Genomic DNA, 27,346 nt, shown 5'->3' with positions numbered 1-27,346 from the left:
TTCATACTAGTCAATTTTTTCTCACATAGTGTCTCCTTATTTTATGATTCAGGGCACTGTCTTCTATCCTATTGAACACATTTTGGGTTCCATAAAAAGAGATGAAAACCAGATGTTACCCTGTTTAAATACAAATTACTGACTCTAGTAAAGGAGTCTTTTAAGTGATTTAAATAGAAAATCTAAGAAACCAACTGGTTATAGGCATTTAGAGATGTTGCTTTAAATATTTTCTTCATATATTTGAATATATATGCTTAGGAAAAAAATGAAAGGGCATTTTACAGTTGTTTTTTTTTACTCATTTTAATCTCCCTCAAACTTTTAGGTGCTTCTCTTACATAAGATATTGTCAGTCTAAAAGAGATTTAAATTCTTTTATTGAAAAATAAGTTTATGGTCTTTTTTTTTTGTTTTTGGTCACACCTGGCTATGTTCAGGGCACAGCCCATGTGGTGCTGGAGAACAAACCTAGGTTGTCTATGTACAGGGCAAGCTCCCTACTCAATGTACTCTCTCTCTCCAGCATACATAATTAAGCACAATTATTTTCTCATTCATCATTTCATATACATTGAGATATAAACAGCTATTAAGATTTAAGTACAGTTAACTTGATTCAACACTTACACAAAAAAGTCCCCAACATAAACAGTAAGAATTCCCAAAGGGATCTGGTTAGAAAGTCAGGAAGTTAGGTATGATACATTAAAGTAAATCTTTAGGGTAGGACATTTGCATTGCATGCTGCCAACCTGGATTCAAACCCTGGTTTCCCATATGGTACCCTGAGCATTGACAGGAATAATTCTTAAGTGCATAGCCAGGAGTAACCCCTAAGCATAACAGGTGTGAACAAAACAAAACAAAAAGTAAATCTCTAATTTTTTTTTTTTGGTTTTTTGGGCCACACCCGTTTGACGCTCAGGGGTTACTCCTGGCTATGTGCTCAGAAATCGCCCCTGGCTTGGGGGGACCATATGGGACACTGGGGGATCGAACCGCGGTCCTTCCTTGGCTAGCGCTTGCAAGGCAGACACCTTACCTCCAGCGCCACCTACCCGGCCCCGTAAATCTCTGATTTTAAGCTTATAAAAAAGATTCCAATTCAGTTTAGGATCAAATAGATGTTCATTCAAATAGCATTTATAATGTAACATAGAAATCTCCACCAAAGCAGCAGAATAGAAAATAAAAAGCGGGGCCGGGCGGTGGCGCTGGAGGTAAGGTGCCTGCCTTGCCTGCGCTAGCCTAGGACGGACCGCAGTTCGATCCCCCGGCATCCCATATGGTCCCTCAAGAAGCCAGGAGCAACTTCTGAGCGCATAGCCAGGAGTAACCCCTGAGCGTCACGGGGTGTGGCCCAAAAACCAAAAAAAAAAAAAAAAAAAAAAAAAAAAAAAGAAAATAAAAAGCATTTTTTTTTTTTTTTTTTTTTTTTTTTGTGGTTTTTGGGTCACACCCGGCAGTGCTCAGGGGTTACTCCTGGCTCCATGCTCAGAAATTGCTCCTGGCAGGCACGGAGGACCATATGGGACGCTGGGATTCGAACCGATGACCTCTTGCATGAAAGGCAAACGCCTTACCTCCATGCTATCTCTCCAGCCCCATAAAAAGCATTTCTGATGTGACTTCTTTATAATAGTCTAGGACAGACTTTAAGAAGGAGGAAAAACAAAAAAAGAATCCCAAGCTTCCTAAAAGATGTTAAATATACACAATGATTTAGGGAAGTTTAAGTTGGGGGCAAATGGAACACAGTAATCATTGTATTTTCAAGTTTTATATAATACAAAACAGTGTAATAAACAAAAATAAGACATGTTGAAAAAAATCCTTCATAATCAATTACACTCCTTCTATTCTTTCCTTGTCTTCCTCAGCCCAAACTTCTACAATGATTTTAATTTTGTAATTCATAACAATGTCACAGGGGGTTTCCTAAATATAATTCTTATCCCTTATGACATTTATTTTAAGTATAGAAATTAATACTAGTAAGTAATCCAAGTAATTCTGATGGGGTTCACATGTTGATATGTCCCAAACTCCAAAATACTATAATAAATGAAGTAACTATTTCATAATTAGTGGTTTAAATTTTCAGCAATTCACATGTTAAACTGTACACACTTTTATGAATATGTGTATACATGCATTTTTGTGAGGGAAATAATTCAAAACTTATTACAATTTTTATACTACTTGATCACTGAATTAAAGGGTGATTATATTTTTAACACAAAAAAACAGTAATAGAAACTTTTTCTTAGTTAATACCATGAATCAGACATACAAAACCCACATAGTTCAGTGTTCTTTTCTCTCAGTCAAATAAAAAACAACAAAACTTACCTTTGCAGAGTCATATTCAAAGAGCCTGTACAGCCTTTAATCTTGTTCTGGGCTTCAAGATGAGTCATTCCTTGTGCACTTATTCCATCAATGCTGAGAACCACATCACCTATTCTTACATGTGCTTGGGATGCCTTGCCACCATCTTTCAACTGTAATAAATACATTTCATTAGTAGTCATGCTTTAAGTCACATAATCATCTTAATATTGAACTAAAACGATGGTTTTTCTTAGATTCTTATTCACTCAGTTGCAGAATATTCATTCAGTTGCTTATTAGTATTACTAAGTCAAAAAAAAAAAAAAAAGAAGAAGAAGGATCAGGTCTTAAATTCTATTTACCTGACTCCAGTGACAACAAACAGCTTTTTTATATACCTATCAGTTCTCTGGATGTCATCTTCTGAAATTTATTACAATGCTGACATTAAAAATCTTCAGGACAGAGGCCGGAGTGATAGCATAGCAGTAGGGCGTTGCCTTGCACAGTCCTATTAAGGACGGACCCAGGTTCTATCCCCAGCATCCAATATGGTCCCCAGATCCTGCCAGGAGCGATTTCTGAGCACAGAGCCAGGAGTGACCCCTGAGTGCCAACTAGTGTGGCTCCCCCCCCCCAAAAAAAATCTTCAGGATAACTGATCAAAATTTAACACACTGTAACGCATGCATATGTGCATCAGATAAATTTGTACAGGTTTCTTTTCCTTTAACTGGTTAAGATATAGCATTTTATGAACTGTGAGCAGTTACAGAAAAGACCACAATGTCATTCATTATTTAGATAGTTCATTTATCCTTGTCTTTAAAAGTCTTTGTAGCCTGAATTTGTTAAAGTAGTATTCTAACACCAATATCTATTTTACATATTATAGGGTAACAAGTGATGTCTTTTATAAATGCACAATGTGTAGGAAGGAAGCACACAAGGGAAACTTTCAGGTCAAGATCAGTAATCATAAGATGAAATAATCATAAGCAAATATTTCTCTTTTGTTCATTAAGTACATTTTTCAGAAATGCTATCCTATTGTCTTAAATTTTACTGTAAATGCATGCTTCTTTTTAAACATTGCTTTGTTGGTGTCATTGAAATTTCAAAAGTAAATGACTGCAAATATTAAACTATCTGCAAGAACAATTCTTTTCAATGATGCACATGAAGAAAATGACATGTACTTTTCAGGGCTGGTGTCTTTATTGAGCTTCCCTGTTAATACAGGTAAAACTGGATCAAATATTAATCACCTGTATCCTTTATTTATAATTATGAACTGATTACAGGGAAGAATTTGGGGAGGCTATTATGGGTCACAATCTCACAATCCAGCTATACTCAGGGACCATTCATGTTGATTAATGGATCAAACTTGGGTCTACTGCAAGCAAGTTAGCGCCTTACCCACTGTACCACCTCTCCAATTTTTAATACAAGAAGTTTTATCCAAAATAAGAAACACTCTTTATAAACAAAGGTAACAAATGCTGGGGTGAGAGGGGGGAAAGTGAGGAGAGAGAGAGACAGAGAGAGACAGAGAGAGAGAAAATGTACATACTCATGAAGAATAAAAAAAAAAGATACATCTCTCAGTGTGGCCCTATTATTTACTTTAATTGGTAAATCAGGATAGATTTTCTTTTAATTTACAAGCTATCTCCTTTCACAGTCTTTCACTGTCTCAGAAAAGAAAAAGAAAAAAATAATAGGTATTATTTGTCAGTGAAAAATAAACAGAAATTTATAGTCAACAATTTTCTTAGCATATACAAATAACCCTGCACAAAGAAAAAAAATTCAAATTCAAACTACTGAAAGTTTTTAAGCTAGAGTCTACTACAGAGCAACAAACTCAGTGGGCCCTAATATTAAAACATTTTCCAGAATTAACATACAGGCAATTAGATTAAAAAGCAATTTCCAATATTTGAAGTATACCAATATTCCATCCAGTATCTGCCTTACTCAAAGCCAATGCAACCAATTCTTACTCAAGGCTAATAGTAGGACACAGAGTTTTGTAAATGTTTATGGGTTTATTGTCTGCATTATTAATAATCTTTTAAAGTGCTATAATACAGCAAAAGAAGTTGCATAGTTCTCAGCATAAAGTAGATACACCAATTCCTCAAAGGAGAGGTGTAAATTGTAAAATCACAAAAGGTACAGTTTAACAGTAAATAGCTAATAAAGAAACAAGTACCCTAAATACAGAGTTGGACAGAATCAAACCATTTATGTCTGCTAACTTCTCAATTGAAACGAAAAATTTAGGTATATTCAAAATAAAGTTTGAGATTATAATTGAGGTTTAGAATCAAATTTGAAAATTTCTTCATAAATTATATATTTGTTCTTTTTGTTAATCTCGTCCATGCTTTTCAATGTGGATGCTGCCCAAGACCTATAGCTGACAATTTTGGGACCAATCCCACCCAGAAGCAACTACAGAAGTCACATGAACAAAGGTAAGCTACCTCACCCACAAAGGGCAAAGGCAGAAAAATGGCCAGGCTTTTCATGCAGATGCTGCCCAAAAACTTCACTTACAGCAACACATATCTCCTAGTCAATGAACCCTAGCACAGCATGCAGAAAGCACCACTACAAACGTGACAAGGGAAAAATAACGCAGAACACCACCATGCATAGAAAATGAAGATGGCAGCTCTGAAGACACAAAAAGTGCCCACCACCTATTTAGCCTCTCAGCTATGAAGTTTAGAGAACTATGAGATATCCTCATAAAAATTAAAGAAAGCATGTATCGAGCTGAACTAAGCAAAAATAAGAAAAAAAAAATAGGATTTGAAAATAGGGCATTTGCCTTGCATGTAGAAGGACAGTGGTTCTAAACCTGGCATCCCATATGGTCCCCCGAGCCTGCCAGGAGCAATTTTTGAGCGTAGAACAAGGAGTAACCCCTAAGTGCTGCCGGGTGTGACCCAAAAACCAAAATAATAATAATAATAATAATTAATAATTAATAAAAAAGGATTTGAAAATAGAAAGGTGAAAACTCCAAACTGAAATAATAGGACTGAAAAACTTGGTAGGTGAAATGAAAACCTCACTGGAAAGCCACTGCAACAGAGTTTAAAAAAGCAGCTGAAGACAGAATCAATGAGATGAAAGATGAAATGCAAATTAGCTCCATACACCTGAAGACAAACAATCAGAATATTGAAAAAACCTTCAAAGGATATGAACAGATAAAAATAGAAGTATTTCATAAACTCCACAAAAACAACATAAGTATCATTGGGAGTCTCAGAGACATATGAAGAAACCCTCAGGAAGAATCGAAAGTAAAGGACATCATTGCAGAGAAACTCCCAGAGCTAAAGTCCAAATGCAATCAAAAAGCTGCACACCAGAAGATTATCAGCTAAAAGAAACCCAAAGAAAAGTACCCCAAGACACTTCCTAGTCACAATGATGAATCCCAGACTGGGATAAATACTGAAAGCACAAGATCAAAAAGGAAAATACTATGCAAAAGAAAATCCTTAAGATTCACAGCAAATCTGTCACTATAGACCCCAAGGTTTGAAGGCAGTTGTGGGATATAGTGACAAAACTCAATAAAATGAATTCTTTACCTAGAATTCTTCACCCAGCCAGATTTACATTCAGATTTGAAAGAAGCATACATACCATCATGGATAAACTACATCTCAGAAACTTTACAGACTCAAAACCACTGTTAAAAGAAAAACTTAAAGGCCTATTTTAAGACAAGAGAGACCAACACGGGCCATAGTGATAGCACAGCAGTAGGGCATTTGCCTTGCACATGGCTGACCCAGGAAGGATGTGCGTTCAATCCCTGGTGTCCCATATAGCCAGAGTCCCCCATGCCATGAGTAATTTCTGAGTGCATAGCCAAGAGTAACCCACTAAACATCACCGGGAGTGGCTCAAAAACAAACAAACAGGTGTGAGAAAGGGATTTCTGTATTGTATTTTTGTGTTCCTAAGATATATCCCTAGGAGTGGTATAGCCGGATAGTATAGAACACAAAAATCATAGGAACACAAAAATACAATACAAAAATCCCTTTCTCACACCTATATTCATTGTAGCATTGTTTACAATACCAGACTCTGGAAACAACCAAGATGACCTTCAATAGATGAATTGCTAAAGAAACTGTGGTACATATACACAATGGAATATTATGCAGCCGTCAGAAGAGATGAAGTCATAAAGTTTATTATAAGTGGATATACGTGGAATCTATTATGTTGAGTGAAGTAAGTCAGAGGGAAAGAGATAGACACAGATTAGTCTCCCTCACCTATTGGTTTTAATAAAAATTAGAGATTACTGTAATAAGATCCAGAAACAATAGAGTTAAAGGCCAGAAGGGCTTGTTGAAGGACCAGCTCACAATTTGAAGCTCACTGCTGTTAGGTAAATAACTACAATAACAACTAGTATGACAATGTTGAAGAATGAGAGAAGTAGAATGCCTGTCTCAAATACAGGCAGGTGTGAGGGTTGGGGGCATTGGTGATGGAAATGTTGCACTGATGAAGGGAAGTATTGTGTTTATGACTGAAACTCAAGTACAATCATGCTTGTAATCATGGTACTTAAATAAAGATTTTATTAAAAAAATGTACAGCAGATTTGGTGCTGGAAAGTGGCGCAGAGTAGGATGTTTGCCTTGCACGTGTCTGACCTAGGACAGACCACAGTTTGAATTCCCAGTGTCCCTTATGGTCTCCCAAGCCAGGAGCAATTTCTTAGCACATAGTAAAGGAATATCCTCTGAGTGTCACCAGGTATGGCCCAAAAAGCAAAAAAATAAATTTGCAGATTTATCATGGGCAACTCTCAAGGCCCAAGGCAGTGGGTTGGATATAGTGACAAAACACAATAAAATGATTACTTTGGTCACCAAGGAGAGTTCATCAAACAAGACTTTCATTTAGGTTTGAAGAACAGATACTCAGCTTCACAAATAAACAATAGCTAACAAACTTTATGGACTCAAAACCAGCCTTAAAAACAGGGTCTACTTTAAGCCGAGGCAGACCCAATAAACACAACGAAGTCCTACAATAAGATGTCACTTAATTCCATGCTAGTCATCTCTCTCAACATCAATGGGCTAAATGCACCAATTAAGAGATATAGTGACAAAATGGATCTAAATATCGAATGTAACATTCTGCTCTCTGCAAGAAACTCATTTGAATAGTCAGAGCAGACACAGACTCAAAATCAAAGGTTGGAAAAAAATAATTCAAGCAAATAACACAATTAAAAAGGCTGGAGTAACCATACTAGCATCAGACAACACAGACTTTAAGCTTAAAACATTACGAGAGGGGCCAGAGTCACAGCATGGTGGTAGGATGTTTGACTTGCACACAGACCAGGGAAGAAACCATATGGTCCCCTGAGCCTACCAGGAGCTACTTCTGAGCGCAGAACCAGGAGTAACCCGAGTCCTGCCGGGTATGGCCAAAAAAAGCAAAAAGAAATTTGAAAATGTTACAAGAGATAGAAATGGACATTTCTTAACAATCAAGAGATATGTACAATAGAAAGAATCACTTCTAAGACATTCATGGGGAGCCGGAGCATTAAAACATGCGGATGATCCTGGAGGAAACTTTGTTTGATCCCCGGCGTCCCATATGGCCCCCCATGCCAGGAGCAATTTCTGAGCGCATAGCCAGGAGTAAGCCTTAAGTGTCACCGGGTGTGACCCAAAAAGAAAAATAAAAAGACATTCATGACAGTCCTTCATTTGCAGAGGTACAAACCACAATGTCAAATAAGAAAAGGGAGGTAGAGATATAGGGAGAGAAAGTGAGAGAGTTAAGTAAAATGCCTGCCCAATGGGCACGAGAGAGTATGGGTGTGAGGAAAAAGGGGATCAGGAAGAGTGAGGGGAAAACTGTTGATAGCAGTGGTGAAAAATGGGCACTGGTTAAGGTTGTTATACACTGTACAACTGTAATTCAATCATGAACATCTTTATCTGAAAAAAAATACTATCAACAACCTTGTAATCATGGTTTAAATAATAAAATATATCAAATAAAACAAAAGAAATACATTTGATATACCTCCAACAGTAAATCAAATCTACCATAAGTTCAGGATATTGTATTGAATAGAGTAAACTAAAGTATGTTACCTAGTGATTCAAGAATGAAACCCAAATATCATATCCTCTATAATTCCTATCTGGGTAGTAAGTCAAGACAACCCACTATGCTTTTTGCACTTAATAAAATGTAACTTTATTTTGAATATTTAAATATATATTTATATAAAATAAGAAATTTAGGTGAGTCATTAAAGAACATCGAATGTCAAAATAGTCATTATGCTAGACATAACTATTATTCTATTTTAATGTATCTTATGTTATAGTTATAACATTGACATATTGCTAATGTAAGTTTTTATGTTGCTTTTTTGAATAATGAACATTTTCAGAATTAAAGTATCCTTGTAACATGATTTTCATAATACCTAAAATTCAGTTAATGAATGAACTAGTTTAGCCTTCTGTCCTATTTAATATTTTTGGGTAATATAATTGTACATATATCTGAATATACAAATATGCCTACATTATCTCAAAGGTTTTGTTACTATAAATAACTGAATGAGAACTTTCATTCATACCTGTACTCTCTTGCCATTTTTAGGTGATAAGCCTTGACAGGGAAATAAACACATAGTCAATAATAATAATAATAATCACTCCTGGTGGTACTAACAGGACCATGTGGGATGCTGAAGATCAAACCTGGGTCAGCCACATGCAAGACTACATCCTACCTGCTATACTATCTATCACTCTGGCCCCCTACTTCTGAACTTTTAATGAAAGAAAAATAGTGCCACACTGTTATAAAGGACACTGAAATATTAGAATCTCAAAATAAACATTTTGACATGGATCTCCAAAATGCATTTATATTAAAGAATATATCCTTACACACAAAGATGTGTTGTTTGAAATGCAATAAGGAGTTAGACGTGTACTTGTTAGAGGAAACCTTTCAGCGTAACTATTAACTCTTGAGAGCACTGAAACAGCTATTGAGGGAGCTGGAAAGATAAGACAGCAGTTAAGGTACTTGCCTTACATGCATGAGACACTCGTTTGATCTCTGGAATCTCATTTCATTCCCTGAACACCACTAAGTGTGATCCCTAAACACAGAACCCTGATCAGTGACATGTGGTCCAAAAACTTATGCCTCCCCTGCAAAAAAACTAAAGTTACTGGAAAATTTCCAAATCAATACAAGCATTCATTTTTCAAAAGTCTTATTTTTTATTTTATTGTTTTGTTTTTGTTTTGGGGCCACACCCAGTGACTCTTAGGGGTTACTCCTGGCTATGCACTCAGAAATCGCACCTGGCTTGGGGGAACGACCATATGGGACACCGAGGACCGAACTCAGGTCCATCCTGGGTCAGCCGCGTACAAGGGAAACACCCTAACCCTGCACTTTGGCTCCTGCCCCAAAAGTCTTTTTTTTTTAAATTAGTACTTAATGCAGTTGCAACACTGGTCTATGTCCATAAGAGGAAAATGTTTATAAAAGTAGTGACTCCAGGACTTTTTCAATATGTACCCAAAGCTTTATTTACCTCCCTCTGAACTAAGATAATATACAAATGTCAGGTAATAGCTGTCAGCAGCAAAGATTTACTGATTTAAGATTTAAGAGGTAACTTTCTAATAAAGGTAACACTATTTTTAAGAATGACATGTTTATTAAGACTAACTGATGCTAAAGAGAAATTTACTTCAGCAATTATCTCTTTATGTATTAAGTAGCAGACAGGTGCTTCTACAATTAGTCACAACTGAAGCACAAGTTTTTGATCTTCTACCGAGTAGTCTCAGAGACTATAAGACATGGAATGCATGGAAATGTATGACATTAACACCGTGGGAATGACAGAAACCCTTTCAGAAAATGTAAAAATGTTTTTAAAAAGATATAAATATAACAATTACAGATAGAAACACTACCAGAAATTTCCCATGTCTAAAAATCATGGGAAATGAAACCGTGGGAATATAAAAGCTGCTGTTTTTCTAACAGTAACATTTCCAAAAATTAGAGAAATGTGAAAAATTATACAAACTGACCAACTGGATTTTATTAAGGCAGAAGGAATCTTTAATAAAGATCATTGAGCATTTTTACTAGATTCCTGCTTCAGACATGTAATCGTACACGTTAAAAAAAAACTCATTAGTAAATACCTTATTAAAAATTCCTTCTCAAGAAACTTTTCCTGCCAATAATGAGTATCTCTTAATCACCACCAAATATTACCAAGAAGAAAATATAGTAGTTTTTAACTACCAGAGGGAACAGAAGTAAAGAACATTTGAGAAATACTGATTTTTCACAAAAATGTTTTTTAAAGGCTTTTTAAAGTAAAAGAAAACTTCTTTACCACCATTTTCTGATGACAACACTCAACAATCTCATGTGGTTTTTATTAGCAATTATGTACTGTTAAAGAATGCTGGACATAACTGCTACATTACCAGACATAACTGCTACTCAACTACATGTTCTTTTTTAGTTTCATTTTGTTTAGGTATAGACAGGGAGAAGTTAGACTTGGAGTGCTCAAGGGACTAGGCGGTGCCAGGCATAAAACCCAAGCATCTATATGCAAAGGATTAATTAGCTCAGTCTATTGAGTTATCTCCCCAGCATCCAACCACAGATATGGATGTCTAAAGTGAACAGGCTCCTTTACATCTGAGGACAATTTATACACTTTTTGTTTTGTTTTGGTTTGGTTTGGTTTGGGGGCCACACCTGACATTGCTAAGGGGTTACTCCTGGCTCTGTGCTCAAAAGTCTCTCCTGGCAGGCTCAGGGGACCATATGGGATGCTGGGGATTGAAACCGGGTCTGTTCCAGGTTGGCCGCATGAAAGGCACTGTGCTACCCCTTCGGTCCCAGTTCACACACTTTTTGTTGTTGTTGTTGTTTTGGGGCCACACCTGGTGATGCTCCGGGGTTACTCCTGCTATGCGCTCAGAAATCGCTCTTGGCTTTGGGAACCATATGGGACACTGGGGGATTAAACAGCGGCCTGTCCTATGTCAGCAGCATGCAATAAAAAAAAACACCCTACTGCTGCACCACCACTCCGGCCCCTACATTAGGTGAGAAAACTAACTATCCACTTGTAAAAGAACATAAATGATTTCTTTCTCAAACTAAACATAAAAAGAAACTCAAAGCAGATCGACTTTGGTGGTGGGAATGTTGCACCGGTGAAGGGGGTTTTTCTTTACATGACTGAAACCAAACTACAATCATATTTGTAATCAAGGTGTTTAAATAAAGATATTAATTAAAAAAAAGACAGATCAGTTTACAAAGCCTTAAAGTTCTTGGAAGAAACTGTAAGAGACTTTGAATATAGCAAGTCTTATATATGTACCCTAAGCACATACAAGAACTGGAAAAATTTTTATTTCGTCAAAATTTAAATTTTTGTCAAAAACTTAAAAAATAACCCTATAGAATAAGAGAAAAAAATTACAGATCATAAACCAAAGAGATAGTAAAGCAGATAAGGTACCTGCCTTGCTCTGTTTCCATCCCCAGCATCCCAGCATCACCCCTCAATCCTGCCAGATGTGATTCCTGAATTCAAATTCAGGAGTAAGCCCTCAGCACTGTTGGGCAAGACCACCCCCCCAAACAAAAAACAAGCAAAACATTATAGATGATAGAACTGATAAGAGGCCTGTGTCTTAGAATACGTGTTAGGGTGGGGGGTAAACTTAACAATCAGTAAGACTGATATCCCACTTTATTTACTTTTTTTTAACAAAGTTTTGTTTGGACATTCAACGTTATAACTCCAGACCTGCTGATGTCTCCACCAAAAACCCAAGTTTCCTCCCTCTCCCATCTTGTCTCCTTAACAAACTCCTATTTTTTTCCTTATTTACTTACGATAGTTGGATCAAATAGTTTATACTAGAACTGATTCTTTTTTTTTTTTTTTTCTCTTTGCTTTTGGGTCATACCCCAGTGGCACTCAGGGGTTATTCCTGGCAGGCACAAGGAACAATATGAGAACGACCATCAGTCCTGGAGCAGTTGCATGCAAGTCAAACGCCCTTCCGCTATGCTACCTCTCCAGCCCTAGAACTGATTCTTATGGTTTGTTTTTGTGGGGCCTGGGGAAGTTTCTTTTTGGCTTTGTTTTGAGTTTGTTTGGGTTTTGTATTGCTTATTTTTGCTTATTCTGAACTGTGTTCAGAGCTTCTACAGATCCTGGGGGCCATATACAGTGCCAGGAATCAAACTCGGGTTCATGACTCTCAGAGGTTCTGGGTTTTTTTTTTTGTTTGTTTGTTTTGTTTTTTTTTCAGTTTGGAGGTCAAACCCTTTGGTACTCAGATCAAATCAAAATCACAGCTGCAGCTGATTGCTAAACAAGTGCCTTAACCTATCTACTATCTTTTCAGCCTGACACAGTTTTGATATACATAGTTGCCTCATGTCCATGTCAATAAGATATCTAAGACCATGACAACCTAGTGTGCCTGAAGCCTTGAGTTGGTCTTATGCCAAAATACTTTGAGGGTAAGATCCCCCTGTTTTTTTAGGTCAAAAGTCTTTCCTTTCAATTCCTTCCATATTTTGCTGTGCCTATGCAAACGACATCTGCCACACCACACATCTCTAAATAAAAAGCATACTAAAATATTGTATTAACTTTATTGGTGATTCAATAATTTTCACTATATAACTGCTAATGATTTCTCTCCACTCTTTTTCCGTTTTTTTTTTTTTTAATTCTCTATTTTCTTTCTATTTTAAAATTGAAGTGGAACAGCCAGGCTCTTCTGGCTCTGCCCTTCGTGGTCAGGAACAGCTCACCTCTGAAGAAGTACCCTCAGGAAACCAATTGGGCAGTGTGGTTCAAGATGCAGGAGTAACAAACAGAGCAGAGAAGAGGTAGCTTACAATGTCTGCCATGTGTCAAAGCACACAGCCAGAATCAGCTGGTCATCTTAACAATTGGTTTTTTACTACTAGGAAATGGTCAGCAATTTCCTGTACTATAATCAGAATATATCGCATATGATATAATTGGTAATTATATTTACAAATTTAAATTAAACATTCTAATTGAGAAAAACTAAATAAAAATAGCAAATGTCAACATTAATTAAATTGTAATCTAAAAAATAAAAAGCTGTCAAAATAATTTGACTATAATTTTACACAGGATACATAAGTACATAAACACTCATAAAAATTTCAGAATATTTTAGTCTTTCTTGTTAAAACATATTTACGGCAGCTATAAACTGACAGTCTCAGGAGAAAAGAGCAAGCCAAGCCCCTACCCTGCCAAAGCCATACCTGCTGCACCCATTATCCATAACTGCTGCTTCGCCAATGGCTCAGTGTCACCATTCTTCTAAGATTCTCTGCAGAGACTCCAGGTATGCCAGCATTTATGCTGATATCACCAGGACTCTTATTTATTTATTTTTTGGAATGAGTGTAGGCACATTCCCCTCTTCTCCCTCATCCCCCTACCATCTCCTATTTCCAGCAGTTCTCGAAACTGAAACCATACAACCACAATTGCCATGTCTGCACCTGGCTAGCCCCTAGACTCACTCTGTTCTTAAGAGGAATGTAAATCAAACCATGTAAAATTATGAGTACTGGCCACAGAGTTGAAAGCTGGCAATCTCTGGAGGAGAGGACAGGCCAAGTCCCTGCAGAAATGCACCCATCACCCACAACTGAAACTTCGCCAATGGCCCTACTTTACCATACCTCTACAGCTCTCTGTAGAGACACAATCTGACCAAGACTTCAGGAAAGCTGGTATTTGTGCTAATGAAACCAAGCCACAGTATCAGCAAAACTGGCGTCCTCATAGGAAAACACCAATTTAAATGCCAAACTGTATCTGAAGCCACCTAATTTTCAGAAACAAATGAAATAATAGAATGGCCAGCACACAACAATAGTTTGCTAAACTTCTAATAATGGCTTAATGATCTCATTGTAGATACAATAATTTTCACAAATTTACTTCTTGTTGTACTTTTTTCCTTTCTCCTCCCTTCTTTTGTCTTTTTTTTAAATAATTTTGCTCCCACTAACATAAAAACAAATGATCAACTATGTCAGCCATATGATACATATCCTTTAATTAAGAATTTAATTTAATAAATTAAGAATGTTTAGATTGCTTTCAAAGAGATGATTAGTTTTCATTAAAATTTACCTACAGGTCTGATTTATAGTGTTGTATATGTAAACATTTTTATGGGATTATTATGTTACTGACCCTACTGCTGATCTGTGATTGTGCCCTACCCTAGGGTGTGACCTGGCATTCTGCTCCCACCCTAGGGTGGTACCTGATTCTGCTCCCACCATTGGGTGGTATCTGATCCCACCATTGGGTGGTACCTGATTCTAGGGGCATAAAAGCAAGGGTCTGTGGAAGGTGAGGGGCTTTTTTCCTGGGGCCTATTCTTAGGCCTTTTGGCTTCTGCCTCCTCACGGAATAAAGAGCTGTTTTCTTCGGAAGCCTGACTGCCTGTTGGCTTTCTTCCCGACGCATTCACTTCAGAACCAGGAGCTGAACAGGGTAACAGACGCGTGGTCCGAACTGGAGGAGAAAGGCCTCATTCTCCATCCCTCCTTCAGTCAACCTCATCTAGGGCTGATTTGCAACATCATAGCACAACAGTAGTGCATGCTGCCAAACCAGGATGGACCTGGATTTGATTCATGGCATTCCAGATGGTCTCCCAAGCCTACCAGAAGAGATTTCTCAGCAGAGCCAGGAGTAACTCCTGAGCATTGTCATGTGTGGCCCAAAATCAAAAACAAACAAACCCACCTACATAAAAATCAAAATAAAATTTACCTACAACTTTTCATAAACGTTAATAACATTTACTTCTTCCAGTATTGTTATTTCAATAAGAATATCTTTTAAGCAAAATTTGTGCCGAAAATCCTGATCTCGGTTTATACTTAGATCATACAGGTGCGCACACACCGAATCAAATGCAAGTAGTCTCCAGTCGTCTTCTGCCCTCTGCTAGAGGAAACGGTGCTTCAGCTCAGTCCACAAGTCACGGTTGAGCTGAAGAAGTAGGTGACTGAACTAAACTGTATGCCACTGAACTAATATTTAACCCACAATATTCAATGGCTCATTAAGTGAAAACCCCATTTAAGGCAATAAAGTATTGTAAATAAATGTTTATAAATCCTGAATCCTTATAATCAGAGGTTTTGGAGTATAAGGATTCAGGATTTTTAACCATTTATTTACAATGCTTTACTGTCTTAAATGGCTTATTCACTTTACTAAAGTTACTTTGAATACTATGAGTTAATGTGATATGTTAATGTATACAGTATATCAAACAATCATGTTTTGTAAATGTAATCATGTATGTATTTATTCACTGATTCTTCAGTATTGTAATTGTTTTGGGTATAATTTTTATTTTTGAAATTTACCAGTGGCTGCTGCATTTTCCACCTCAGCTTATACTCAAGTCACTGTTTTTCCCAGTTTTTAGGGTAAAAGTAGGGTGATCAGCTTATACGCGGGTCGGCTTATATACAAGTAAGTGTGGGTATTTCCCCAGATCATCTTTCCCCATATCTTTAGTATAGGAAAGGCAGGCGAAGAAAGAAAGCAAGGCAGAAGAAGTGGACAAGAAGTAACAAAGGCAGAAAGTCAGGTCCTCAAGCACAATGATGCGGTAAAAGTGTACATAAATATATATACCTCAAGGAGGCAGGCAAGGGGGTGGGATGGAACCTGGGATACTGGTAAAGGGAAGTTGACAATGATGGTGGGAGAATTTTTAAAACTCTGTATGCCTAAAACTCAACTATATTTAGCAGTATACTTTTTAACCTTAGACATAAAGTATAATTATAATATCAAAATCTCATATCATAAATCATATATCAATGAATACTTATTTATGTACTGACCTTGAAACATACATCATACATATTAGTTAACAAAATGAAATTTTTGAGAGATATGCACAAGGAAACATAAAGAGCGAAATTCATGAAAAATTAATTGGAAAGGAAAAGGGTTAATAAGGTTTTTACGATATAGTCTGAATATAATTTTCAATGGTATTTTTTTAACGTAGCATGGAATTAGTTATTCATGACTGATTTTCAGTTATAAAATGTTTCAACACCAATCCATTCACTGGTGTTCACTTCCCTTCATGCCCCCACCCCACTTGCCTACCACTTACAAGCTTCTCCAAAAGGTGCTCTTTTTTTCCATATAAGTTTTTGCACTGTAGATACATAAAACTTTATTACTTTTCAGTACACCTCTTCAGCCCAACTAAACGTTTCATCCCACCATAAAAGCTTCTCTCCACCATACATGTTGCCTCTCCCTGTCCATTTTGATTTGTACATAGTTCTGTATTTACTTTTAAAGGATGTTTTCCAATATTAATCAATATTATTTATATTGTACACCTAATTAGAATCACATTGTGATGAAAATCATAAAACCAGTGGTCCTCAAACTATGGCCCGCGGGCACCTATTGTATTTGTATCTGTCTTGTTTCTTCATTGCAAAACAAGATATATGCAGTGTGCATAAGAATTAGTTCATAAGTTTTGTTTTTACGATAGTCAGACCCTCCAATGGTCTGAGGGACAGTGAACTGGCCCCCTGTTTAAAAAGTTTGAGGACCCCTGAAAAAGCAATCAATTTCTACTATTGGATAGTCAAAGTCTAGAATGAATTCATCATTTATACAATAATTCATGCACAAGTATTTATTCTAAATACATAAACTATAACTGCGCAAGTATTCCTAGGAGTTGCATATTTTGACAACTAAGAAAATCAAATATTTAAAAAAAAGAAAAAGAAAATCAAATATTTCCAATCAGATATCAAGTTCTAGAACCAGGACAGAGAATCTTAAACCAAAGTGAGTTCTGCTTCACAGATGCAAAGATAAATATTTGGTCTCAATGGCTCATTTATTCCTCCATGACTAAAGAGAAGTATCAAATTATCTGAGATTCAAGTACTGCCAAATCATCTAGAGGTACTTATATTTCATCAAAAAAAAATACACACCTCTTTGTTCATTCCCAAAGGGTCAAAGCCTAAAATGCTCAATTCTCAACATGTGGTATACAAAATTATTTTCCATAGAAAGAGATGAGCTCACGGTCAGAGCAGTGGCATAAGCAGTAAGACATCTGCCTTGCCCGCGCTAGCCTAGGACGGACTGTGGTTCAATCCCCTGACATCCCATATGGTCCCCCAAGCCAGGAGTGATTTTGGAGTGCATATGCCCCCCCCCCAAAAAAAAAAACAAGATGAGCTGAAGCTTTTACTTACTTCATTTCATAAATGCTCTACCCTAACTCATGGAGAAATAATTACCCTTATGGCAAATCACATTTGTTTTAGTAAGAGCAAAGTATTTTAATGACAACTACAAAAGTCCAATAAAGTAGAAAGTGGTAAGGAGGAATGTAAAACACATGCTCAAGTAAACCTCAAAAACATCTAGCTACCCTGAAACTGGCAATCTAGAGAACTAACTTGAAATTGGCAATGCTACAGAACTAACCAAAAAGTACACTTTTAAAGTACACTTTAAAGACTGTGTTTATTTTATAGATGTTTAGATTTGAGTGCATAAAGATATCTGTTTGTTTATTGTATCATTTGCTTGGATGCAAAATGTAACAAAATAATGACAAGACATTTGTTTTCTATCTATGTATACTAAGCAACTAATAGCAAAATTATGAATTAAAAGTGGTACCGTATTTTTGAACAATTCAAAGGAAGAAGCAAGATATTTTAAGAAGGGGTTGGGAAGGTGGCGCTAGAGGTAAGGTGTCTGTCTTGCAAGCGCTAGCATAGGACGGACTGTGGTTTGATCCCCCGGCGTCCCATATGGTCCCCCCAAGCCAGGAGCAATTTCTGAGCGCATAGCCAGGAGTAACTCCTGAGCGTCAAACGGGTGTGGCCCAAAAACCAAAAAAAAAAAAAAAAAATATTTTAAGAATGACATTTAAGGTTTTGGGGTTTGTTTTTGGTGTTTGGTTTTTGGCTATGCACTCAGAAATCGCTCCTGGGGCCAGAGAGATAGCACAGTGGTCTGGCATTTGCCTTGCATGCAGCCGACCCAGGATGAACCCAGTTCGATTTCTGGTATCCCATATGGTCCGGTCCCCTGAGCTTGCCAGGAGCGATTTCTGAGCACAGAGCCAGGAGTAACCCCTGAGCTTCACCGGGTGTGGCCCAAAAACCAATCAATCAACCAGTAAACCTTCAAAAACAAAAAGAAAGAAATCACTCCTGGCTCGGGGGACCATATCAGACACCAGCGGTCGAACCTAGGTCCATCCTGAATTGGCCACATGCATGGCAAATACCCTACCACTGTGCTATTGCTCCAGCCCCAGCATTTTATATTTTTATTTAAAAATTACATTTTCATTCCTGAGGGCTATTAAGAAAGAGTTATTAAAAACTAGCACCTACGAAAGCAACGAAAGTAGGTTTTCCACAAAATGAAGGTAACAGGAATGTGTGAAAAACTTGAAAGCAGACTGCAGTAAGCAACACTAAAGGAATACAGTTCCTTGGCTGTTCTGTAGAAATGCCCTGTTTAAATTTAAAAATACTATCCAGAAAAAGAAAAGCCTTATTCTGAAACAAAGCATTTTCCTTAAACTCTATGTAACACCAATCTGAGACTTGTGTCTACTGCACAGTGTTAACCACTAATACCTACTGTCAAAAGAAATGGGTGAATTTAGCAACTTTAATACAAACATAAAATTTGAGAAATTTGTCTAGATTAGGGAAATGAAGAATGCTCAAAAATAACATTTCTTGGGGCAGTGATAGAAAGTACAGCAGACAAGGGCCAAGCAGTGGTGCAATGATAGGGCATTTGCCTTTCACACAGCTGACCTAGGACGGACTACACTTCAATTCCCTGGCGTCCCATATGGTCCCCCATGCCAGGAGCAATTTCTGAATGCATAGCCAGTGTTGCAAGTCAGCCCCTGAAAAGGTTGACTGATGAAGGGATGGATGATGAGGTCTTTCCCTTCCAGCTTGGAGCACGCGTCTGCCACCCTGTCTAGCCGACGGTTCTGAGGTGAAACGGCGGGTAAACAGCTCGCAGACAGTCAGGCTCGTGGAAATATTCGCTTTATTCGGTGGGCAAGACTGAAGTCCAAAGACTCAGCTTCCGTTCCAGCCAAAAAGCCCTGGCCTTCCACAGACCCTTGTTTTTATTCCCCAGAATCAGGTACCGCCCAATGGTGGGATCAGATACCAACCAATGGTGGAAGCAGGATCAGGTGCTACCCTAGGGTGGGGGCAGAATGCCAGGTCACACCCTAGGGTAGGGCACAATCACCAATCAGTTTAGGGTGAGTAACATAGTAATTCCCTAAAATATTTACATACACAACAGCCAGGAGTACCCCTGAGTGTCACCAGGTGTGGCCCAAACACACACACACACACACACACACACACACACAGAGAGAGAGAGAGAGAGAGAGAGAGAGAGAGAGAGAAAGAAAGAGAGAGAGAGAGAGAGAGAGAGAGAGAGAGAGAGAGAGAGAGAGAGAGAGAGAGAGAAGAAAAGAAAGGACAGAAGACAGTGCAACAAATACTCCTTGAACACTCCTATTCCAGTCATTGGCCACACCATATGGTGCCAGTGCCCCACCAGGAGTGATCCATGAGCTCAGAACCAAGAGATACCTAAGTATCAAGAATGACAAAAGTATTTCAGTTACAATAGAAGTGAGGGAGACAGGGAGACTGACTGACTGAATATTGTAGGGCCAATCTGATTGGTCACTAGCTAAGTAATCTGGTCATTTTATATAATCAATCAATTAGTCAATTTTCAAAATCTTGCTTATATAGGGTATAACCAATCAACCAGACAACAGGGATAGGGTTATATTTTAATCAGTAGAGCTAGAGAGATAGCACAGCAGGTAGAACATCTAGCTTGCATGCAGCTAACCCAGATTCAACTCTAGCACACTGAATCCTACCAGGAGTAAACAAAGAATCAGAAGAAAGTCACAGAATATGGCCAAAAATGACTAAAAATAGTATACAAATTGCTGCCTAACTGAGGTGCTGGAAATGAAAGAGTTGCTATATCCTGGTCCTGAACAAAGGTTGCCATTAACGACTCAGGAGATATAATTAAAGAGAAATATTATTGAAGATATCCAGCACTCAGCATGCTATTTTTACTAGCTGCATTCAAGAAACTAGAAGCCAAAAACTAGTTATTTCCACTGCAACTTTATTTTTTTGCCTTGTATTGTTTTGGGGAGGAGTCACAGATGTTACTCCTAGCAGGTTTGGGATGCCAGGAATTGAACCCAGATCAGCCAGAGGTAAAGCAAGTGTACCATATCATCACTCTGGCCCCTATTTTAAATTCTTTCTTTGTGAGATACATATTAGTTCAGAGAAAAATAAAATATTGCCAACCATTCTTTTGTTTCAAAAAATTTAGCAGTTAGAGAGTAAAATTAGAGATAAAATGAAATTAGCTATACATACAACTGATACCTTAGAGATGAAAAGCTTTTTAAGAAAATGTTAAACATTTCCACATTAAAATTTTTTTGTTTGGGGGTAATGTCTTAGGGAACTTATATACAGATGCAGGTGAAGAATATGACTGAAAGCCAGAGACTCCAGCACAGTGATTCTTAACAATACGTTTTAATATTTTAATCTTACTAGGTATGAAATAACCTTCCAGTTTCTTTGTCCACAGGATTATTGGATACAAAGGGTGGCCTCCCTAACTTAACACCTCGATGATCAGTCATACCATATTCAATCTGCATTATGATAATTTCTTGATAAAACGCTCCAATATAACCTTTCCTTTAGTTTATGTCATCTATTAGGACCTGAAGCATATGATCATTCAGGCCACTAAAACAGTCAACTGCAAACCACAGACTTATATTACAGGACCTACTCATGGAAGACATTTGGGCAAATTAACATCACAGTATGCATACAGATACATACAGGCATAGAAAGCCTGTATCTTTTAGGCCCTTTCTAATCTCCCCAATATTTACTGTGCCTTTGCAAAAGAGATGGGGAAAAAGGAAGCACAATCTTTTTTTTTTTTTCTTTTCTTCTTTTTTATTTCATTTTATTTCAGGCTTGTGATTATTGCTTGGTTGTTGTCTGTATTGTGGTGGTCTTTTATGGATTTTTTTTGTCATTGTAGTTTTTGTTTTGTTTTGTTTTTTGTTTTTGTTTTCTTGTTTGTTCTTTTCTCTTTCTTAATTTTTATTTGTTTTTGTGTCTTTTTGTGATGTTTTTCTTCCTTATCCCCTCTCTTCTCTTAAATTGATATTTATAACCTTGAGTTTGATTTATAATCAAACTCAAATTACCTGGGGGCCGCAGGAGGCAAAGTCAGGGTGATCCTTGAGTGCAAAGTCAGTAGTAAGCCTTGAACATTGGAGGGTGTGACCCAAACAACTAAAACAAAACAAAACAAAACAAGATTCCTCTAGGGCAGGACCACAAAATGTTGTACGGAGGGCCCTTCAAGGGCCTCGAGTTTGAGACCCCTGCTCTAGATGGACCCCTCCCAGATTTTTTGTTTGTTTCATTTTTGCTTTGGGGGGGGTTCTTATTTGTTTGTTTGTTTTTTCTTTCCCTCCAAACAGATCCACATAACTTAAATCATCTTGTTCTGCCTCAGAAATTGAGGGGAGGAAAATGGATGGTACCAAGACCAAACAGTTGCATGAACACTGAGTAGAAAAAAAAAGATCAGTCTTACCCACCAAAAACGACAATAGAATCAATACCTACTCTACAACAAACTAGACACAGAGGGAACCATTTATACTAGCAGTTCGGGGGGGTGTCAAAGGAGGGGAATATGGGATGTATGCTGGGACTAGAGTTGGAGGGAGGACAACCTTGGTGGTAGGAATGCCCTGGGTTCAATGCAGCTATGTACCTAAAATATTACTGTGAAAGATTTGTAATTCACTTTGGTCACAATAAAAATTATTAAAAAAATAACATATATATATATATATATATATATATATATATATATATATAAATTTTTGTTTGGGGGACCAGCAGGGCATTTGCCTTGCACGTTTCTGATGTAGGTCAAACCTGGGTTCGATCCCCAGCATCCCATATGGTCCCCTGAGCCATTTCTGAGCTCAAAGCCAGGAGTAACCCAAGCATCTCTGGGTGTGGGCCCCAAAAAATAAGATAACAAAATTTTTGTTTGGGTGAGGAAGAATGTACAAGCACACTTTACCTTGCATAAAATTCATGCCTGTTCAATCCCTTGATGTCACATAAGGTCCAGTCAAGCACTGTTAGAGGTTATTTCCTGAGCATTATGACAGAAGTAGCATAACAGTGTGACCCAAACCACCCCCCACACTCTAAAGAATAGTTTCATAGGCTTGTAGATTAAGGACATGACTCATGGGCCCAACAAACCCCACATCCCAAAGAATACTTTTAAAGGCTTGTGGGTCAGGGACATGGCTTTATTTTATGTGAAGTATATTGGTTTGAGATGGTACATGTTTTAGGGCTTAATTATATATCTCTTCAAAAAAAATACTAGCAAATGGAAAAAAACAACTCATCAAAAAGGTCATACACCATTTCATTCTTGGAATGCAAGGATAGTTTGACATATGCAAGTCAATCAATATAATACACCACATCAATAAGAGAAAAATAAAAATCATATGATGGTATCAATAAACGTAGAGTAAGGATCAGAAAAGGTCCAACACCCATTCATGATAAAAACTCTCAAAAAGATGAAAGCTGAAAAACATTTCTAAATATAGTCAAAGCCATCCACTACAAGCCCATGGATAACATTACATTCAATAGGGAAAAGCTAAAAGCCTTTCCTCTAAGATCTGGCACAAGACAAGGTTGTTCCTCTTACCACTTCTATTTAAGATAGTACTGAAATTGTTTGCCATAGCAATTAGGCAAGAAAAAGTTATCAAGAGTATCAAAATAGGAAAGGAAAAAGTCAAACTCTCACTCTTTGCAATGACATGATACTACTATAAAGCAGTAGTAATTAAAACAGCATGACAATGAAATAAAGACAGAACCTCAGGGGGACAGAGAGATAGCACAGCGGTAGGGCATTAGCTTTGCACATGGCCAACCCTGGACATACTCCAGTTTAATTCCCAGCATTCTATATGGTCCCCCAAGACTGCCAGGAGCAACTTCTGTGCACAGAGCCAGGAGTAACCCCTGAACACTGCTGGGTATGACCCCATCCCACCAAAAAAAAAAAAAAAAAAAAAAAAAGACAGAACCTCAAAGTTAAATATTCTGAAACTGACTCGCAGTTATATGATCAATTAATATTTGATAAAGGGGCAAGAAATACAAAGTGTTGCAAAGAAAAAAAGCCTCTTAACAAATGGTGCTGTGAAAACTGGTCAACTGCATTCAAAAAAAAAAGTGAACTAAGATCTCTAACATCATTCACAAAGGTAAAATCAAAATGGATTAAATACCTTGATATCAGACTTGAAACCATAAGGTCCCTAGAGGAAAATATAGGCAGAACACTCCAGGACATTGAAGATAAAGATAACTTCAAGGAAGAAACAAAACTCTCTAAGTAAGTGGAAGTAAAAATAAACAAATGGAACTTACCTTGAACTGAAAAGCTCCTGAACTTCAAAAGAAAATAATTAGGATACAAAGACTACCCACAAAATAGGATAAGGGATTGATATCTAACCTATAACAAAGCACCGGTAGAACTTGGCAAGGAAAAAGAACATCTAACCCCACCAAAAAATGGGGAAAAGACATGAACAGACATTTTCTCAAAAAATAAATAAGATGGCCAAAAGACATAAAAAAAATACACTACATCACTAATCATCAGGGAACTAAAATCAAAACAACGAGGTATCATCTCATACCATACAGATTGGCACACATCACCAAAAAAAAACAAGAACAGTAAGTGCTGGCACGAATGCAGAGAGAAAGGGACTCTCATTCACTGCTGGTGGGCATGCTAACTAGTCTGGCCTTTTTGTGGTATATCAACACAATTGAATATGATCCAGCTGTTAGGGTAAATAAACTTTATTTATACTTGGATGGATATGGAGGCTATTAAGTTGAGTGAAATGAGTGAGACAGAGAGAAACAGACATAGAATAATTTTACTCATTTACAGGATTTAAGAAAAATAAAGGATAGTATAGTAATAATATCCAGAGACAACAGAGATAAGGGCCAAGAGAACCAGTAGGTGGTAGGAAGCTTGTCACAAATACTGGGACAGTGCAATTAATGTAAAGAAGAGGACACTATAAAAATGACAGCTGGAACTGATCACTCTAATTGATATTCCGTGATATGCACCGTACCCCTTCATTAACAATAGTGCAATTCACGGTGTCTAAAGAGAAAAAAAAGGATGAGGGAGAAAGAAAATGAGAAAGAGAGAGGAGAGAGGAAAAAGAGAAGAGAGGGAGGGAGAGAGTGTGTGTCAAATTCCTGCCTTCCTGCCACAAAGGGAAGCAGAAGGGGAGAGTAGAAGGGTAACTGGGGACAATGGGGATGGGAAATGCTCATAGGTAAAGGTCGTGTTCATTTTAAGACTGAAACCCCATCATGAACAACTTTATAATCAGGATTTTTAAATAAAAGAAAAAAGTATTTTTAGATAAGAAAGTAACAATGTAAAAAAATTTTATAATAAAGATTAAAACTGTTACCAAATCTGTATTGATTTCAGAGCTCTTGTTCGAATTTATAAAGTAACTCTCAATAGAATGTAATCATCCTTTTGTAACAATCTCCTTAATTACAAATTTTCTTTTTGTTTCAGAGCCAGATTGGTGGCGCAGTGGTAGGGCATTTGCCTTGCATGCAGCTGACCTAGGAAGGACCTCGGTTCAATCCCCCAGCATCCTATATAGTCTCCCAAGCCAGGAGAGATCTCTGAGTGCAGAGCCAGGAGTAACCCCTGAATGTCACTGGGTATGGCCCAAAAAAAACAAACAAAAATTTTCTTTTGGTTTCCTGCTTTTTTTTTTTTTTTTTTTTTTTTTTTTTGGTTTTTGGGTCACACCAGCAGCACTCAGGGGTTACTCCTGGCTCTACACTCAGAAATCATTCCTGGCAGACTCGGGGGACCATATGGGATGCCGGGATTCAAACCACCATCTTTCTGCATGCAAGGCAAACGCCCTATCTCCATGCTATCTCTCTGTCCCTTGTTTCCTGCTTCCTACAGGCAAATAAAATGGCATCCTTCCTTGATGTAAAGGTAAGAAAATGAATACGAACTTTAAATATCTGAAATTAAGTTAATTATCCATAGATAGGATCTAAGTCTTAAAAAGAATAAAGCTTAAATGATAACCAAACAAAATCCAGAAAATGCTTTCTTTTCCAAAAAAATATTTAACTTTTAATTTCAATAGAAACAGCATGATGACTGTAATGAAATTCAAGAAAATGTCATTATTAGTATTAGTTCACCTGAGAAGTTTTGCTACTTACATCAATCCTGTTTAGAGTAAGTACAATGTTTTAATGACGATACATTATAGTGAAACCAATTTCCAGGAAATATTTCTTTTCTTTTTCTTTTTTCTTTTTTGTTGGTTTGTTTTGTTTTGGGGCCACACCCAGCAGTGCTCAGGGGTTACCCCTGGCTCTGCGCTCAGAAATTGCTCCTGGCAGGCTTGAGGGACCATATGGGATGCACAGAGATTGAACCCATCCTGGGTTGGCCATGTGCAATGCAAACGCCCAACCGTTTTGCTATCACTCTGGCCCAATATTTCTTAAAGTAAAACTTGAAAGGAAATTATAATTAATTTAATTACAGATAAAATTTTGATAGTATAGATTGATTCACTAAACAAATAAGCAGGCCTCTAATAATCTTCATGTTATTTAAAAAACATTGTACATAAAGCTGATAACAATGAAATTAGTCACCATTCCATAAAAGTTTTCATTACCAAATAAAATATTTACTCTGATACCTTTCACTTAATCATTCTACCTACCATATTTTCCGGCATATAAGACGACCCCCTACTTTTGCAGTTAAAACATAGGTTTAGGACTATATTCGCTGTATCAGACAGAACGTTCCTGTGCTGCAACTGTATGTACCACAGTGAGCCAATCACAACAAGCAGAGGTTCAAATGTTATACTGTAATAGACTTCCTCTCTGACTCTGGCCAATCTGAGCAGGCTTTTGACAGTGTAGATTCGGGTCCAGAACATTGTCTAATTTGCATGCATAAAAAGCCCACTTGGATTGACTGAGTTAGAGAGGCGGTCCGAGAAGCCTTGCAGTGATTGGTGCAGAGCAGTGTCTAATTTGCATGCATCAAAAGCCTGCTTGGATTGGCTGAGTCAGACAGGCTGTCCGAGCAGCCTGGCAGTATTTGGTGCAGGATCAAGTTGGAAAATTCGTTTTGTGGCAATATTCTGACAATTTTCGTTTAGCGGCATACTGAAACATTTTTCGGGATATACTCGGTGCATAAGACGACACCGATTTTCGGTTGACTTTTTTGTTTCAAAAGTCGTCTTATACGCCGGAAAATGTGGTACGTATAAACAATAATGCTAAGAATACAAATATTATTAACCTTTTATCGCTCAAATGTTATTAAAAATTTAGTACAAAAAACACTGTAATCAGCATACTCTTCATCTTTAAGAAAATATTTACCATTGTCATAGTACTGTATGCTGTGTTTCAAAAACAAAGTACTATGTTGACAAAATCTTATCTTACTCAAAATGCTTCTATCCTATCAATTAACCTGCCGTATATTTTAACATGACTAATCTTG

General features: G+C 37.3%; 1 protein-coding gene across 1 annotated transcript in view; it reads right to left on the bottom strand.

Moving 5' to 3' along the window:
* Positions 1 to 27,346, bottom strand: part of PDLIM5 (PDZ and LIM domain 5) — a 142,021-nt gene that overhangs the window by 101,367 nt on the left and 13,308 nt on the right. The window contains 1 exon segment of the mRNA XM_049789988.1: positions 2,356 to 2,507. Within this exon segment, the coding sequence (XP_049645945.1) occupies positions 2,356 to 2,507 (152 nt within the window).

Source organism: Suncus etruscus, chromosome 16, assembly GCF_024139225.1.
Source record: "Suncus etruscus isolate mSunEtr1 chromosome 16, mSunEtr1.pri.cur, whole genome shotgun sequence".
NCBI lineage: Eukaryota > Metazoa > Chordata > Mammalia > Eulipotyphla > Soricidae > Suncus > Suncus etruscus.
The sequence above is the reverse complement of the archived record's forward strand: the minus strand, read 5'-3'. Positions and strand labels throughout refer to the sequence as shown.